The 19075-nt window shown below is 34.0% G+C and overlaps 1 protein-coding gene across 7 annotated transcripts in view; it reads right to left on the reverse strand.

Moving 5' to 3' along the window:
- The window catches only part of LOC120337242 (piezo-type mechanosensitive ion channel component 1-like), a 54736-nt gene extending 43710 nt beyond the window's left edge, over positions 1-11026 (reverse strand). For 5 of the 7 annotated variants that reach the window (XM_078117501.1, XM_039404969.2, XM_078117500.1 and 2 more), the window contains exons 1-10: positions 10829-11026; positions 9883-9975; positions 9301-9423; positions 8902-8944; positions 7947-8047; positions 6880-7071; positions 6300-6513; positions 5486-5654; positions 4834-4896; positions 1626-1673 (exon numbers count right to left, since the gene is read on the reverse strand). In XM_078117501.1, coding sequence (XP_077973627.1) covers positions 1626-1673; positions 4834-4896; positions 5486-5654; positions 6300-6513; positions 6880-7071; positions 7947-8047; positions 8902-8944; positions 9301-9423; positions 9883-9975; positions 10829-10892 — 1110 coding nt within the window. In that variant the 5' untranslated portion in view covers positions 10893-11026. The remainder of the gene's footprint in view (positions 1-1625; positions 1674-4833; positions 4897-5485; positions 5655-6299; positions 6514-6879; positions 7072-7946; positions 8048-8901; positions 8945-9300; positions 9424-9882; positions 9976-10828) is intronic. The other 2 variants (XM_078117503.1, XM_078117502.1) reach the window with 1 other exon arrangement.
- Positions 11027-19075: the final 8049 nt, after the last annotated feature.

Here is a 19075-nt window from a genome sequence, read left to right on the forward strand (position 1 = left end):
TAAAAAATGCTAGAACTGAGTAAATAGGCTTCTATGTATAAATCTAATTTTGAGATAGATTTATTTCAGAAAAAGTAGCAAAACTTTAAATTTAAATAAATATATCTAATTAATATACAAGATAAGAATGAAACTAAAGGTAGGAGAGCCAAGGATAGGGATGCTGGACTGTGTGTGCAAGGCAATGGGTGTCAACAACAGCAAACTCATAGAAAAGGCAATGGACAGAAGTGTATGGAGATCACTTATGGAGACTATGATTTCATCTACATGTCACAACACTAAAAGAAGACAGGGTGAGGCAAAAAACCTTCCACATTTTAAATTCTCACTATGACAATGCTGTTGCAGTTAATCTAGCTAGTATGATATTAATATTAAATAATAAAAAAATAACAAAACTAATAAAATCTCGAAATAATCTATCATAATTTTTCTTGTTCATGATTATGATCATGATTAAACCACAAAAGAGATGGAATAAATGAAATCCCATTTTTTTATAAAATCATACGCTAAAAAAATTTGACATTACCACCAATTAGAAGCAATAGTTGATTTCATGAAAAATTGTAATTCAGTAAATATTGTTTTGCAAGCCCATTTTAATCCAATGAGATATAATTTATACAGTTAAAAAATTAGTTTTAAATTATCTCACAGTAAATCTTAATAATAGACGTTATCATAAAAATTTTATGAAAATGTTATCCAACATGTTTCAGCCAGCTTAAACCAGTATAGCATACCTAAATCTTCACCCAACACCTTCTAATCCAAATTAAAAGGTATTATTTCAAGCTAAATCTTCAATTGACAGATTAGGCTGGGATTAGCAAGCCAAAGTCCAAAGTCAAGTACAGGTTTAATAGAAGGTGTTGAAACAGTATTTAGATAAGAATTGAGTATTTGGATTGAAAGATTGAGAGTTTTGATTGAATGACAAAGCTGTTGCTTGCATAAGTCTAAGTGCCTTGAATTTTTGAGAGTGGTAATTATCAATCGTTGCAGATGTTTCTATTGACTGTAATTAGCACTTATTGACAAGTGCTCACAATACTACTATCAAGTCGAAAATTACCAGGAATTTCAGACAAATTTTTAATGATTGACAGTTTCCACTCATAACAATGCTCTGAGCAAGAAGGCACACCATTTGATATAATGTCTGTGAAATTTTATTGAATTTATTTTTTATGTGAAATCAGACCGAGTAAAATTCAGCATAGAATATATTTTTTAGCAAAACATATTTATTTTAAATACTCAAAATCCAGCTCATTTCAAAGTCAGAACTAAAGAGAAAATAAACTAGTTAGATATGGACAACCCTGATTTCATATGACGATGGACACACCAGAGCAATGAACAAACATTGGCTAAACTTGAGTCTAAAATTAAACGAAATTTTTTGTAAATAAAATAAAGCAATGCACAAAATGATTGCCATTAGAAATCATCTAATACATCAAACTATTTGGAAAGAATACATCTTTGATCCAACTACTATGAAATGCATATAAATTTATCAACTAATTTATGATAGCAATAATTACTCATGCAGCATGCAAATCAAACAACAGTGCAAATGTATGTTAATTATATTAACAATCATTCAATCGTACTTGCATGTTTATATCATCTGATGGGACAGCAATGTTTTTGGATCGAACCTATGTAGAAGTGGAAAAATTGTTTACCGCCATTAATTGATTGAATTCCATAATTAGTTAAGTGTGTGGATGTACAAGAGTTTTGTGAAAGTGTGAAGATAGAATATTGTACAGATGGATTTCCACCAATATCAACTTAAAATCTTTTATACTCACAAGGTTGCAATAACAAAGTAATTTATGACAACTCCAAATGTGACCTAAAAATTTAATTTTGAATCTGGAAAATGTTTTAAATTTGGTCATATTCAATTAAAAATGCAAAAATTTAGCAAATGTGAAATTTTTTAAAAAAGTGCAAATCTTAGGGAGTCATAAAAATAGGCCTCCTTCGACAGACTTCATTGAAATCAAAATTGCCAAAAATCTGTTTTGATCAGCCCAAATTTTCTGTGAAAATATTTTGAAATTATATCAATAATCGACAATTAAATTTAATTCAAAAAGAATTCAAATACTTAGATTATAGATTTTTCTGAATTACTGATCCCATAATAATTCTGAAAATGCTACATGTTCGAAATTTTTGTTTATTCAATGCTACAGAGTGCTGCATTAATATATTCAGCGATCATTGATTAGTGTGATTGAATTACGTGAGTGAAAGCTACTAAAGAATTATACAAAAAAAAATTGTTGTATCAAATATTGATCAGATACAGTGCCAATCATATAAATTTTCCGTCAGTAAAATATTACTTTATTAAATCGAAAGACTTTAATTTTTCAGACTTATCAATGAAGTGAACCTTATATTTGGCAGTGAATGCAAAATCAATATAAGGTGCAATGTATCTTCAAAAACTACGACAAGTGCAGGGGTGGCCAAAATCAAATGATTTTTTATTCTGAATACATTCCGTCATAATATTTTCGAATACAGAATATTGTATATATTAAAATTGGGTCAAATTAAATAGGGAAATTTGAATAAATCAACAAAATCATAATAAAAAAATTTAAATTTGACAATATAGAATGGTCGAGATAAACATCATTCCTTTAATTAATTTTTTATTTTCTAATGTCAGAAGTGAAAATAAGTTTATTTAGTCAGAGTATGAGATGTCAAATGTGCAAAATGACAAATTTTCAGTTAAAACGTTTCCAATTCGTTCCTAAAACGAAGAATTTACTAGAAATAATATAGCCAATTTCAAATTTTCCAAAAATTTACATTTGTTTATCCCTGGCCAATTGTCAAATTTGAAAAATACAACTAAAATTACATCAATTAGATAATTAGTGAATTACAATACAAAAATTATATTTATTCTGGTTTGTAATACCCAATATTAACATAATATTTGACACATTCATAATCTGAGAAACTAGAAAAATTCAACACATCTCTATTGCAAGATGTATGGCAAGGAAATTACAAAGTTGATCTTTTTCTTACGATATATTCAAGGCTAAGCTGTAATACGGATTTAGTAAGATTATTTTCACAATATTTACTGAGAGGGCGTCTCATAGACTATATACAAACAAGAAAAGTCATGATGGATAGCCTATATATCGTAAAAGTATTTAAATAAAACATTAAAATCTATCAATCATCTTCACCAGTAAAAAGTGTGGTTATATGTATCCACCATCTGTCTACTCAATTCAAGCGTAAATGACAGTCCATGAGGGATTAGGTCTACTACATTAATACTAATTGGCTTTAATCTAAAGTTGTTTTAAAAATAAGTTAAGTTTACTGACAATTATCTTTAAATTCCAATAGAAAATGGGACGAACAAGTTTGATTATGAATGGTTTTGAGCAGAAAAAGAGATGCCAATGGCCCAAAACGAAATGTATATCGAATACATTCAAAATGGTATTATTCGATTTAGGAATAATTTGGAGCATTTTCATTGAAAATTTGTCATAAATTACACATCTGATGGTCAGAAAAAAATGAAGTACTTTCAACTACTAAATATTTAATTGTAGGATATCGAAATAATGTTTATCTCCGCCATTCTGCAGTAGTAAAATTTGATAACTATAAATTTACAAATATTTGTGTATATTTATTTGTTCACTATGTCACAATCCAGATAATAGGCTATGCAATATCTATTATTTCTGTAATCTAAATATTCTTTCAAAAAGTATTCAAAATACAAAATTACTCAGTTGCATCCATTCTTGGGCTAGAGCTGAGATAATAGTCAGTAGATTTAAATTAAGCTAATTTAACTAAAGAAAATTGACTTTCAAATTCCAATAAGAAAAAGAATAAAACAATTATTATGTCTAAGGAGGCAGCTAAAAAACTATTTTTCTTTGAAAAACCATTGACCAGCACATTTACTTCAATTATGATAAATGGAGAATCTAATTTTTTTTAATAGAATTTGCCCAATTCCCAAATCAAGGATACCAGCACTCACTCTGAAGTAGAGTAGACCCATCTCTGAGTAGATTATGACTTAATGTTAATGTAATATCCAAATTTCCAGTGATATTATTATTTCAACTTTCGAATTCAAAATTGAAAAATTAGAAATATCCTTGTTTCCACTTTAGAAATAAATAGCCTAGGTGACATTAATGCAAGAAACACATACAATTAAATATCTAGTGACAAGAACTTTATGGTTTTTATGATAAATCCTAATGATAGCAATGACCAATACATAAATAGTTTGATGTTTTAGATTGTTTTTTTTTCCAAAATTTGCTCTGTACATCAAATATCAATAATAATGCATAAGTGAAATGGATACCTTAAAATAGCTGTCACTTATACAAAATAACTTGATTTGCATTAATTAAAAAACCATTAGCTGGCAAAATTGAACAGGTTTTTTAATGACTTGTTTCAAACTTTACCAAACAGGGTTGTTCTAAATGAGAAGGCACCATGACGTAAAAAAAAACTATGTAATTTTTGAGAAAGATGAATCCTCCGTTTGACGTATTGTCTCTCCAATTTATTGCACGATGGATAATTTGGTGGGGTTTGAATCTAATACTTTCAGTAACAAAGTAAAAAAAAAGCATGACCTGAAACTTTCTTAAATCACCCAGCATTTACGCTTGTTCTACATTTTTTTATTGAAAATACTTGTTCCAGTTTAATCAACTGTTTATAATGGTAATAATTTGCAATATTAATTTAAAAGAAAATCAAATCATGCACAATATTAATCAACCATACCATGCGTTCATCTTTCCTCCTTTTCTTTCTTCTGTCAGAACTTCCATGAGAATGTAATTTATTCTGTCATCATGGGGAATGAACGTAGTAAGATTTTGGTAATCAATGAAATGTTAGTAACAACGAAAGCAGGGTATAATATAACAACATTAAACAGCCTTTTTGTTGCCAGAAATGCAAAATGTGGAATATTTACAATGGATTTTCAAAGCAATTTACTGATTATTTTTGAACAGTTCAGCCTGCACTACAGACATATAATTGACAGTAAATTTCCAATCTCTTAGCATTTTTGAAGAGTATGAATTTTTGCGAGGTGTTCCATCTTAAAAAACTGATTTCTGGACTATTTTTTATTAATTTAATGTGAGAATTTTAAAGTTTGGAAGTGGTCTTTACCCAGCTCATTAAGGACAGCACTGTTAGATTCGATTAGAACCATAGTTGACAAAGGGAATAATTTCATTAAAAGTACGATGCAGATATTATAAGCCACCAATGTTATATGATTACAGTATAACAAACACCGAAGATTTATTGCCAATTGACATAGCTTAGTAAGTTGGTTACAGAGTTATATCTCAATAATTATACACAACAGTACAATTTTGAGTATTTTTAAGTAAATTTTATTATGTTATTTTCATCTTACCTTATCTGAAGTGAAGAAGACTCGAACACCCATAGCTAGCATCCAATACATTAGAAATGTGAGAGGTGGACTGATAAATTCGGTCCAAGTTATTCCAGTGTTTAGAACGAGTTCATAAGCATGGATCTGACAGTTTGTTGTATTGACAAATGGTGTGAGTCCCATCAACCTAAAATTTGAAATAAGAATAGGAATTTTATCTCAGGGGAAAGGATAGCGGATAAGATGGGTTATTCATATGATAAACCTCCTGTCCGTCTAACAGACAATGTTGGGTATGCAAATAGTAAAACAGATGTTCCAGATTAAGGACTTGATGGTGGAAGAAGCTATAATCGACCAGAAGTTAAGTGATATACTCTGAGGCATCCTGAAATTCTCTTGCGCACAATAATCCCCCCCAGCATTTGACCTTTGAACCTAGGCAAGGTAATCAGAGGTGCGATGTTGAGCATATTCCTACCGCTTAGCACAATGTCTAATAGGGAATAGTAATACGCAACGCAAGGAAGGGCAAACACGCTATTTTCACTCAAACATTAGTCTCCTTCGCTTCCGATCGATCGAGTTCGACCTTGCTTTGAACTTGGTGTATATTTAGTGTATATAATGCTTGCTTTGACCTTGCATATAGCTTAATGTATATAGATCAGTATTTTACTAATATGATTTTTTTGTATTTTCTTGAAAAAAATTTAAAATAAGCATAGCACTGGAAGACTAATCTATAATACATCAAGCTATATGCCCAACATTTTTCTAAAAAATGTAGTTAAACAACACAACAATTCTCCGTTAATTTAAAGTCACATACCTGGCACCCAAGTAATTTGCTGGTAATGAATTCTGAAAGAACTCCATCTGATAGAAGAAAAGAATTACTAATTGAACTGCAGCAACAATTGAGACAACGACTCTCAGAATAGCGATTCCCGTTCCCAGCATTCTTCCATGTAGTGACCATATCGTCATTAGAAGCATAAAAACGACCAAATATAAACCAGAGAATAAAGATGGGTTCGCAATTCCTGGAAATATAAAACAAACATGAACTATACATCTAAATCCACCAGCATTGTTTTGCTAGAGAGAAAAAATTGTCGAGCCACAAGTTGGGGTATTAATATTAAAGCATGAGGTTTATGAACTGTGTTGGCATCGCAGATTACATATTTAGGATTCAAATCCCCCACTCCTCATTGACATTGCCTACTCCTACATCCTGGGTGCAGTTGTGGACATGAGTTTCAAACTGAGATCCTTACCTTCAAAACTAATATATTTAGGTCAAATGCCCAAAGCTCTCCATTAAATATGTTAATATAAGAAAAATTGTATCATGGTTGGTTGTAATATAGAGTAAGCTCTTATAACAGTAACTATAGGCAACATACCTGCTAATGCCATAGTGACAATTGTTATAAAAAGCAATGCTGCATTTTTCAATGCTGTTGACGTGACATGAAGAAATTTGAATCCAAATCCAGACCGACTAGAAGCTTGTGATACTGCATCTACAGAAGTTTCGTTTTCAAAACTTTCGCCTTCTAAGCTCTGCTGTTGTTGTTGATCAACCTCAGGTTCAACTGAAATGGGAATTAATCAGTAAAATTTAAATTATCTTTGTCAATTGATTGATGCAGTTGTTCTCAAACTGTGTATTTTTTAATGAAGAAGATGAAATTTTGAAGGGTGCTCCATAGTATATGCACCACGATGGTGGACACCTGAACATAGTATGTGTACCAGGTTAGGGTTAGGTCATAATTTTATTCCAATTTTCCTTATTTTAGTTCTATTACGAGTTCAGCGAGTATCCAAGTGACTCTAAAAGTATTTGCATCTGAAATTATGGCCTAACCCTAACCTGATACACATACTACGTTCCTGTGTCCGCCATCTTGTTGCACATACTACGGAGGTATCACTTTAAGTGCATCACGAAATATCATGCTGTGGCATAACCATGATGTTATCGCAGGTTGAAAACTCTGGTTCAAATCCCACAGCTTCATCCAGGGTGTAATAAATTGAATATGCATCATGTGATCGGGAAGATAACAGTCCTTCGAAAACACAGTAGCTACATAGTAGCTGCTTGTACAGAGCCTTGTTCAAAGCAAACACTTAGGAATACGTTGCCCAAAAAATCTTACAAAATTAATTCTCATTTGTCAACATTTGAAATTAACATAAAATGACCAAATCTGCCAAGAATCTGCAGATACTACAAAACAATTGCTTATAATTAAATATTTATAAAGTCGTCTTTTCTTTCAACGAGTCGTGACGTTTGTAACAGATGGTAAATGTGTCTAGCAGTTCGATATTATGGGAACCACGGAGTTAATGAGTAAAAACATTTGACGCCCTTGCTATAGTTAAAGCATATCACTTGTTGTTTGAATTGTCATTGCAAATTTTGTATCTAAAAAACCTACAAAAAACATGTAAGACAAACCTGTTCTTTTCAATAACACAAATGTTAATGTAGCGATGAGGAAACATAAAACATCTGGAAGAAGAAATCGAAACACATCTGCAACAGCCATTTCATCGAGTCTAAACACAAAAATAGATAAAATAAATCATAAATTTAGGATAAAAATTAAAAAAGGGTTAACTTTCACATAATTAGGGTATAAAAACAATTATTGATATGAAATGTACAGAGAGACCATATTCAATCACTTTTCCGAAACCAACTTGATCAAATATGACTATCTATGCATCAGAATATCATGTTACCTATCACGTGAAATACGACCACGTGAGTCAGACGTATTCATATGTAAACAAACAGTGTATGTACAAAGTATTCAGCATGTGCAAGGGAAATACAGAATTTTGTTTGAAAAGTATGGATAAGATGAGACTAAGAGTTTTTGATCCAATTGAATGACTCTCGGAAAATACTAATTTCATCCGTTTCTATTTGAAGTTGTTGAATTATATCAAGTACACATCGAATGTTATTTGGTACGAACTTTTTTTTAAAAAAAAAATTTTTATATAAAAATCATTGTAAACTTTTTAGCATTAAGTTTTTTTATAAACTCAGTATTTTGACATACGGTAACTGCTCATATGGTGATTAATATGTTCATGTATATATGTAAATTCGACCATTGTCTTTAGGCGTAAACATGTCATATGTGTCGATGACTCAAACATCAATGCACACGTTTCAGAAAGTAAATCTTTTGCATGTTAAATATAGTCATGTCACAACACGCATCAATCAATATTATAAAATACATTAACTAGAAGTGACCCGATATTGAGTTTATTGCGGCCAACACGAACACCAGTTTATACACGGGACCCCAGAATTTCAATTGAAAAAATGATGCAAATGCATAACATATAGGTTGGAATAAATACAAATAAATTATTGTAACTGTTTAAATTCACACCTTTCTAGTCCAATGTATCGAAGTATCTTTTCTTTTTCTGTGCCTGCAAAGCAAAATAAAAAAATGAATGGTCGTTGTATGCCTAATAGAAAATACTAAATGAGACAGGAAATATGTATTTGAAAGCAAACATATTCAATGAGTAATTATATTTTAAATTGTAAATTTGTGTTGAGTCTAACTTTCTACTTTTTCTAGCAATTTCCGCCACTTTTTATTGCATATTATTCAAATTGAATCATGATTAGAGCTATTCAAACCAAAACATAAAATATAATTCAAGATTTCAAGTCTTCTTTAATGCCTGAGTATTATGAGATATAAATTGTTAAAGTCAGAAATGTTCATGTATCACGTTTTCGTTGTAATTATGATGATAAATAATATAGAAGATCTTACACTTATCTCCAACCAGTTCTCCATAGGGTGATGTTGCAAGCAGTGCAACCTGAAATCCAATCTGAGCCAAAATAAAAGTTAGTGAAATGGCGAGAACCCCTGCTGAATAACTGCAACATTTTCCTGAAACACATAATGTTAGAAAACTTTTAAATGTGTGATTGATTCATATCTTCTTCCAGAAAAAGCCTTCAAGTCACTTATAATAGGCCGCACAGACTTTCATGTTTGTAATAATGTTACATGCATCCTCGGTGATATCGTTGGCTTCCACTGACCAAGGCTTGAGATATTTAAGTATCCATTTCCTAATGTTTTAATCCGACATTCCTAAAAAAACTTGCCATGAGCGTGACATAGATACAAAAGAAGTTTATCCTCTCATGTCATATGACAAGCAAAAAAAATAAACCATGCTGGATATGCAACTATATTTTAACTATATTTCCAATTTCATTGAAATGTATTAGATTGAAACACTTTTTATGAATTGTGCCCACACCCCCTTCAATGGGAACATGGGGATACCAACTGTCACAATTGGATTCTTGTCTGAAGATTAGAATAGAACGAATACCGTACCTTTTGTGGCATAAGTCAGATATGGTGCATATGGATAAACCAGAACAAGAATCAAGTATATTGAAGAAAAGATGTTGTAGCGAAATATCACACCTGAAAATAAATACAGCAATATAAGTTCAATAAATTTGTTGAAATGCTGATAATATTAATACCAAACATGCTCGAAATGTTAAACATTTATTTTAAAATAAAGAAGTCGTAAGCCATCAATGACACTATCGTGCAGTACGGCACAGTTTCCAAATTTCAAGAATGTCCATCATTTGGTTCAATAAAGCAAACACTCAATGCGCCTCACAAATGAGGGACGTCTGGCACTATGCATCATATCGTGCCATGCTTGTCTCAATGATAATCTGAATTAGTCGCGGATGTCATATGACCAAAATTGGCAATTTTTGCTAAAACTCTCGAATGCCAGGGTAAAATTTATTACTTCAGTAAATCGGATTTTTTCCCTGAGGAATTCAATGATGGCGGTTTTAGATTGTGCTTCATATTACTGTAGTTTATTGCACAACCTCATTTTACTGTATTTTTACCGATATTGAGGGACAACAATGTCCATACGTCTCCGGAAGAAGGGGTGTCTGTTCATCGGCAAAATGGGATTCTATGAAAGAGACAATGTTGCACTATCTGTAAAGTGTGCCGTACTGCCGTGGCGACAATTTACTGGGCAATGTTCGCCACATTGCTAGTTACAGACGTTCATCATCTCAGCTTTGGAAGATGCATATAGATTTACTATAGCATAAGTGAGATTAATAAATACTAGCTTGAATAACATGGAAATCATCTTTGTCAAAGAAACTCTGGATATGGTATGGATCTACCATTCAGCCATCACCAACATAGTTTTAAAAGTCACAGATTAACACTGAATACATGGTAATAGTATATACAGCACTACAACAAGAATAATATTAATACAACTTCTTACTTGCAATAAGAGTGATAGGAAGCAGAATGTGGTAGCTAATCCACGAAATTGCTATGGAAACCATCTTGTTAAGTAGACTTTTCTCACAGTTTCATGTGTGAATTCAAGTATTTCCAATTCTTTTCATTCAATATCCAAAACACGTTATCCTGCTATATATCCATGTATAAACTGGGGATTTTATTGCTCTAACCCCTGTAAACACAAGATCTATATGTTTGGATATACCATAATCGTAAAAAATTATGCAGTATTGAGCTGGTCTTGACCACCTTAATTCATTCCTCTCCCCTAACTGCATATAAGGGCATAAGATTAACATAAAAATGCAAATTAGTGCTATATCCATAGCTAGTCTAAATATAAAACTGTAAAAGATGCCATGCAGAAAACTCCGACTCAGTTCAAAGCCTGAAGGTCAGAACTCAGAGGGTGTAATATTTCTGTTTAAAAAGTGCTGCTGGTACTTCCATAGTCTACTTCGGTACTCAGGTACAAAATCGCACAACACTGTACCGGTATCAGCATTGCCACAACACAACCTGACAACTGAGTAATCAGCATGACCCATTGCGGCATTGTCAGATCGTGGTTGAAACCTCTGCTGAACACATCAATACAAACGGGGCCCTACCCAACTACCCGATAATATCTGCATATATAAACGTTTTCCACACAACAATATATATTGCATCTGATTTACTGTCACAACAATGTACCAACTGAGAACCGTCGTTAACGGTGTTGCCTCGCCATGAATAGCAATACCAGAATACGGGTACAGCTGTACAGCAATATCTGAATACAGGAGGAGTGAATCAAATGTACACATAGCCTTTGCCGCTACGAGCTTGTCTGTGCCGGTACCAGTGAGTGTATTTTGACAGGAAACGTCTACTCAATCACTTTGAATAAGTCATACAACATCCGCTTAGTTAAAACGAATTAATCGCTTTTGCAAAAGGCATCTGCAGTTCGACCACTTTCCCCATGAAGTCCACAATCGCTGCACCTGTGATCGCGCAGACACCGCCCGAGACATTCTCTCCTATTCGAATATGCGAGAGAAGCCGGTTCAGTCACTTGTTTGAGAAACTTATTGATGACTTTCGCTGTTAGATTCGCAGTGTAAGCAGCAATGGACCTTTCCCCGAGCATCCACTTCCTTGTTTACTTAGTGACATTGGCCAATCAGCAAGATGTAAAACGTGACGTAACAATGCCCCCTTTTCGCATCTGCTCAGACACTTTTCTCACTCAGACAGATTTTCAAGCGTGGTTGTAAACATTACTTCGTTTTTGCGTTTTTTAACTCTATTCGTTAGTTTTCAGTTGTGTTTCGGAAACTTAAATATAAATCAGATAATTCAATTATCACTCTTCCTTCCTAGGAGTTTTAATTTAATTGCAGTAATAAAAATTAGTGTAGAAATAGCTGTGATAGATTAGCCTGAAATTCTTTACCGGTAGTTTTAAAAAAGAGATTGTTGTATGCAATGAATCATAATGATGATTTGAAACATATACCCCATTTTACAGGCGCCAACTCGGAAAAGCACTCTTAAAATAGCCCCGAAAATTTTGCAATGGTAAAGTATGGGAAGAATTTTTCGGGGGTCAAAGGTCGGGGAAAGGTCCATTATCTACATTCTACATTATCGAAAATTTGTCGAATACATTGGAATTATATAAGACAACATAAAATACTGGCGTCTATATCTGACGAGGGATATGTGGTTCACAAATGACAACATTGTTGCCCCGCATAGTCCTCGTGGGTGAAGCGTTTAGGAAGGAAATCTGATGTTGTTTGCAAGAAAACCCTTCGAGCTACTGATCGAAATACAAAATGATTTGGATATTGAACAAAAGTTCAATATATATCTATCGAAATCCGAAACACGTATTATCCCTGCAAACAAATATCGACCAAACCTGTAACACGCGACAAGACAGCCAAGGCCAAAGTTTATCAAGAAATCGATCATTGCTACAGCTCCTTATATATATATAATTTTTCCACAATCAACTTGGATGATGGTAAAGCAGTTAGGACGACTAAATCGTATGGAGAACCAGTCCATGTCGGGTAAGGATATGCTATTGTTTCAGATGCACGGACTTGATGGTGGTAGAAGCTGTAGACGGAGGCGAGATGTATCTTATAACCATTGCTGGATTAAGCATTAGCAAAATGAGCACGTGCTCAAGGCACCAATAATAGTTTGTTGTGGAATCATTTACTACGTTTTGAGAAATTTTAGTGAAACTTGAATCAAAGTTGTCACGAAAAATTACTTTTATTCATTTTCTAACTACTCCATTTTATTTTTATTTTATGGCAGTTTACGAAGACATCATTTTATTTGAATGAAGTTTTTCTCAAGATGAAGGTGTAAAACAAAAACTAAACATGTGAATAGCCTATCAGATCCCTTTTTTCATTTTCATATAATAAATCATATTTGTTGTAAAATTGAGTCGAAATTTTCATACTGCAATTTGTTTGCCTAACTAACTAAGCCGTTTAAATATTTTACTGAAACTTCAGAACACTATACATGGAAAAGGAATAAAAAAAATTAAAATACTAATGTTTGTAATCAAAAGGGGCAAATATATTTCAGTAATCAGTAATCGATTTTTTCACCATGCTGAAAAATACGAACTATACCTAGCCTACTTTAAGGGAAGTATGAAAAAAATCGCATTTCAGGTGAAAGGAGACGCCGAAAACCAAAACTAGTATCGAGCGGCGGCACCCTTGAGAAGTTCTAACAAAACGTGATAAATACAATAAAGTCGAACAAAATATGTTGTTTAATAATTAAAATAAAAAAGCAATAGGTACGTCAAGTCGATCTGGTACAAACCAAGCAGTCGCCGTTTCAACAGAATGGTTGCAGTGTTACCATTTCTTGACATATATACATGACATATATATGGTCAAAACAATGAAGAACGCTGTTACATTATTAAACCAATATATAATTCTATTTGATGTAAAGAATGCCCTCGATTCATCCGAAATCTATGAAAACTTTGATTGTTAATTTTTATGTGCAACAATTGGACTGTCTTTAAATTTTGGTAGCTGCATGTATTACTTTTGCTAAATGAGCACGTGCATTGCGCGTTACAAACTTTGTTCTCAAGTTTTGCTCGTTTTCATGGTATTTCTGCTATATATATGTTTTGTTCGTTTCATCGAGTTTTGTGTGTTCAGAATGCCGAAATGAATTGTATTGTAAAAAATTGGAAACCTGTATGCAAAATGTATGGCAATATCAGCATTCAGCAAATAAAACTATGCAAAATATTTTTTTAAAAACGATTGTATATAACACAATAATATTTATCGGAACGTTAAAACAGCAGGAAATTTTGTTGGACCGACCAAAAATGTCGATGTTTTTTATTTCGTATTATGTACTACATGGACAACAATATCTAATAATTGCACCAACGAGCTTAAAATAACTGCGCGAATTATTTTTAAAATTTCTATGAGAATACTTTCATTTTTACTCATGGCAACAATTTTATATAACCCTAGTGCTAGTGCACATATATTTGAGTAATCACTTTCTTATACTTGCAACTCAGATCCTAGGAGATGGTGGACCCAATCAGACGAAATGAGTAGGATTGCTCTGATATTTCCCACGACATTGTTTTTGTACTCTACGCCAGGGCTACTCAACTGGCGGACCGCGGTCCGAATCCGAACCTTCCGAGTATATGATTCGGACCGCACCTAATTCTTCATTTTAGATCATTAGCCCCACTTTTAAAGTTTCCTTTTATAAAATGACTATTGTAGTTTTGAATATATATAAAAAGAACTATAACACCATAATAAGCAATTTTGATTAGCTAATCATTAGCCGGTTGAGGGAGTGTGCGTTTAAGGATGCCGATATATAAATTCTGGAAAGACCGGACCCAAATAATTATGAAGTTTTGTATGCGGATCTTTGGTAAAAATAGTAGAGTAGCCCTGCTCTACGCCACTCGCGCTAAGTAAGATTCGATCGTGAATTTTATTTCCACTTGCGTGAGTGTGGAAAAATGAGCACAAACGTTGGTTACAGCATTTAATATAATAACTAGGTTTTTCTGTCATCATCGTCTGTGATATATATATTTTTTGTTCGCGTTCTATGTTGTATAAAGAAGATCGAATTAAAATTGTATTGTTTAATGTATTAGCATAACATAACATACAACCCCATAGTTTCCAAACATCATTCCACCGTGCCGTGATGAGCTAAAAATATCGTAACAACCACAACGCACCTAGTTCGTGAAAATGTATTAAATTTACAACACGTCTACGTTCCGCTAGTTGTGATTTTTTTTCACTAAAAACGGCATATTTGAAAATGTATTAAATTTACAACACGTCTACGTTCCCCTAGTTGTGATTTTTTTCACTAAAAACGGCATATTTGCATAAAGTTAGTGATTCCGTAACAATTAAAATTTATCTAGCAGCCCATACACTTTTTAAACCTCGATCCACTGCCCTATCTACCTCACCTCGGTCCACTGACCTATCTCCCTCACTTCGACCCACTGCCCTATCTCCCTCACCTCGACCCACCGCCCTATCTCCCTTTACCCCTCCTATCCTCGACCCACCACTGCCATACCTTCCTATCCTCGACCGTCCACCCCATGACCCTAGATTTCCTATTTTCGATCCAACGCCCTACCTCCCCAACCTTGCTACCTATCTCCATCAACCTTTCTATCCTCGACCCAATGCCCTCTCTCCCTCACCCTTCCCGTCCTCGACCTACTGTTCTATCTCCCTATCCTCGTCCCACTGCCCTACCTGCCTCCGACCCCCTGCCCTCAACCTACCTGTCAGGACTCACTGCACTATGTCTCTCATCCTTCCCACCCTCAACCTATCTTCCTTAAGTTACCTATACTCTACTCACTGCATTATACTACGGCGTACCTAAACTAACCTTGCAAATGCAAACTTTCAGGCTTTATACGGCTCGAGTATGCCAATGAGATGATACGCCGACGAAACATGCATATAACGTTGACGGCATTCGTGACATAATATTATGGGTATATACTATATATATTTAGGTATGAAACAACGTTATAGCGTCAGTGAGTGTAAATGATGACAAAAATATTGAAATCTTCGAATGGCACTTATTTACATCATTTGTCATGCCATTTAAATGTAGGTTGGAATCTCAAATGGTAATCGATAACCACAATTGGTAGCTTAAAAATGTGCTACTTGATAGGCTACTGATTGTCCCGTAAGTGGAGGCGTGGATAAAGCTATATTGCAACTGGTAACCCATGCAGATGGCATACGCATTCGTTCCTTTCCACCCACAAAACCTCAAACAAGGCTCAGCATTCGCAGTGTTTCAGACGAATCGAGACCGCCAGCCGTCATCGAAGTTCTGAACAAGGCTGAATTTGGAAAACTTAGAAGCATGACCAAACTATACCACCGAAACACTCAGCTATACAACGAATTTATAGCCGTTTGGATAGATGAGTTTAAACTGGAGGACTAAAAGCCCCATGCATAAAAACTAATATACAGGCATGTTCACTGGAAAAAATAAAAACACTGAAAGCAATGAAAGAACCCAAGAAGATATTTCACGCAATATCCCTGTATGACCTTGACACTAAGATAAGGAACATAAACCCAAATCTCTACACCAACCAGATGCCCCATGTCCTTAAAACACCTAAGCACTGGGATGATTGTGGCCGAAAAAATAGGCATGAAAGAAGAAGAATGGACAGACATCTCTTTCAAAAACATCTATCATTTAATCTTGAGAACAAATCTATCTGAAAGAAAAAAAACAACAGGAAGAATCACAAACCAACAACAATTGGAAAGAGATCCTAAGTAAAGAAAAAGACACCAAAGAAATAATAACAAACAAGGAATATCATACGACATGCTAGCACACAATGCAATACTAAACGGAACGCAAAGAAAAAGATGAATATATATCGTACAGTAAGCGGGGAATTAGCTATCACGGAGTCTAAATTCTGCTCGAAATCGGAAGACAACACGGAACTTCCGCCTTATCAAAGAATGTTCTTTCACATGGCGGATTTTATACGAAATACAAAAAGCTCTGAATCAGGCTCTGGAAACACACCACCCCTTTTTAATGGGGCTAATCTGGCACAATATATACACGGAAAATAACCAAAAAATAATATTAATAACAGTAAATATAGTAAAAACTCAAATATACAAGATCAAATTATTAAAGGAGATGACAAACACAAAAATGAATAGAAGAAAGTAAAAGAATAGAAGATAGCATAGTTTCGAAAACTTTTAATAAAATGATCTGGAGAGTAAAAAACATAGAATCACTTAGTCAAGAAATAAAACAGATAGAAGAAATTGAAAACTGGTTGACCGAACAAAGTATTATTACAAACTAAACAAACTAATTAAAAAAATGGTTAATTTACTGATTTTATGCCGATAATCGAAAATTCATCTAAAACGGAAATGACGAAATAGGAGCCTATCAATGAGAACGGCAATATACATCTATTGCCATTATGTGGTACAGTTAATAAATTGACCAAGCTCCGAAAGACGGATAAACAAAAGGTTAACAAAACGACTATTACCCAAGAAGACTCGCTCCAGACAGAATACACCAATACTACGGCACAAATTGAGTTACGTGATTTAAAAAAAGAAAGAGATTCGTCAGAAAGCATACGAGCCGGACCGAATCTACCCACATGATCTAATGCCCCAACTGCAACAATCTTATTCTCTAGTTAGCGAATAATGCGACGCGTACTGCGTAGATGATTTCTACCTCTTATCATCATGTTGTTGTCCTGGTGATAGCCAGGAAAAAAGACACGGCATTTTGAGAAGAAATTCAATCCAGCCTTCCTATCCTCGACTCACCTTCCTATCCTCGATCCAACTGCCCTCCCCATCTTCGACATACTATCCTCCACCCACCTACCCCATTTCTCTCAACCTCTCTATCCTCGGCATTCGTGACATAAAATTATGGGTATATTTAAGTATAAAACAAATTTGTAGCTTTATTGATGGTAAATAATGACAAAACTGTTTGAAATATTCGAAAGGCATTTATCTACATCATTTGTCATGACATTTAAATGTAGGCTTGAATCTCAAATGATATTCAATAACCTTAATTGGTAGCTTAATAATGTGCTACTTGGTAAGCTACTGATGCATCCGGGAGTCGAAGCACGAATCAAGAATTTTTGGAGAATGTTAACTACAAACCCATCAGTTCCACCAGGGAATCACGAGCGTTTGAACAAAAATGGCTATGAGCTGAACGCCCGAAAGTGCACACCACCGGGCGTTTCAACATCTGCTTCGCGACATCGTGGGCGTAATATCATGGAGGAAGATAAAGAAACACAGATGAACCGATCGTGCTTAGCAGTCACCAGGAAGAACACCACAGAAAGAAGCTGTGACATCAGCTTCAAATTCAAAAATGTAATACCCAAGGAAGAACTGAAGAACTTTCTTTTAGATATAAATGTCCCTAAAAGACAACTTAGATAGATACATATTCTACCCAAATGGGGCAGTGGACATACGCTTTGTAAATCGACTGAAAACGTTACAACTGGACAGACACATACGGGAATTAAAAAGCAAGGCAAGAGGATCCCAGCGCATAGGCTTTACGTAACCGATAAGATTCTGGTTTACATCAACTATGTGCCTATAAAAATGAAGAACGAAGTCCTAAAAGAATACTTCATGAGAAATCACGGCGAGGTAACATCTGTAAATTACATACTAGCTAGAGTCTAGACCAGTGATTCTCAAACTAGGGTTTGAGAGCCGCATGCGGCTCTCAACAACCTTTCCTGCGGCTCTCGTTAATGCTTCAAAAATTAATTATTTTCAGAGAAAATTTTTCATTGAAAACTAATCATTGACTCGAAATTAAAATGCTGAAGTCTATTAGTTAGTCGAATGAATTTCCCCGTGTTTATTTGCGTAGCGTTGACTAACCTACAAGATGCAATAGTGACGCAACAGTAAGCGTTTCTCGGACACTCGTACACTTTTCACTTGGCAAGATTTTAGACATGGCTGTATTCATTGGCTTGCTTCCGTGGATTTTCAGTGTTTGTCGCATTCCCGGATATTATTTATAAATCAAATAACTCAATGATTATTTTAATCCTAGAGCATTTTAATTTTGT

The sequence above is a fragment of the Styela clava genome, chromosome 10 (assembly GCF_964204865.1).
Source record: "Styela clava chromosome 10, kaStyClav1.hap1.2, whole genome shotgun sequence".
NCBI classification, from domain to species: Eukaryota; Metazoa; Chordata; class Ascidiacea; order Stolidobranchia; family Styelidae; genus Styela; species Styela clava.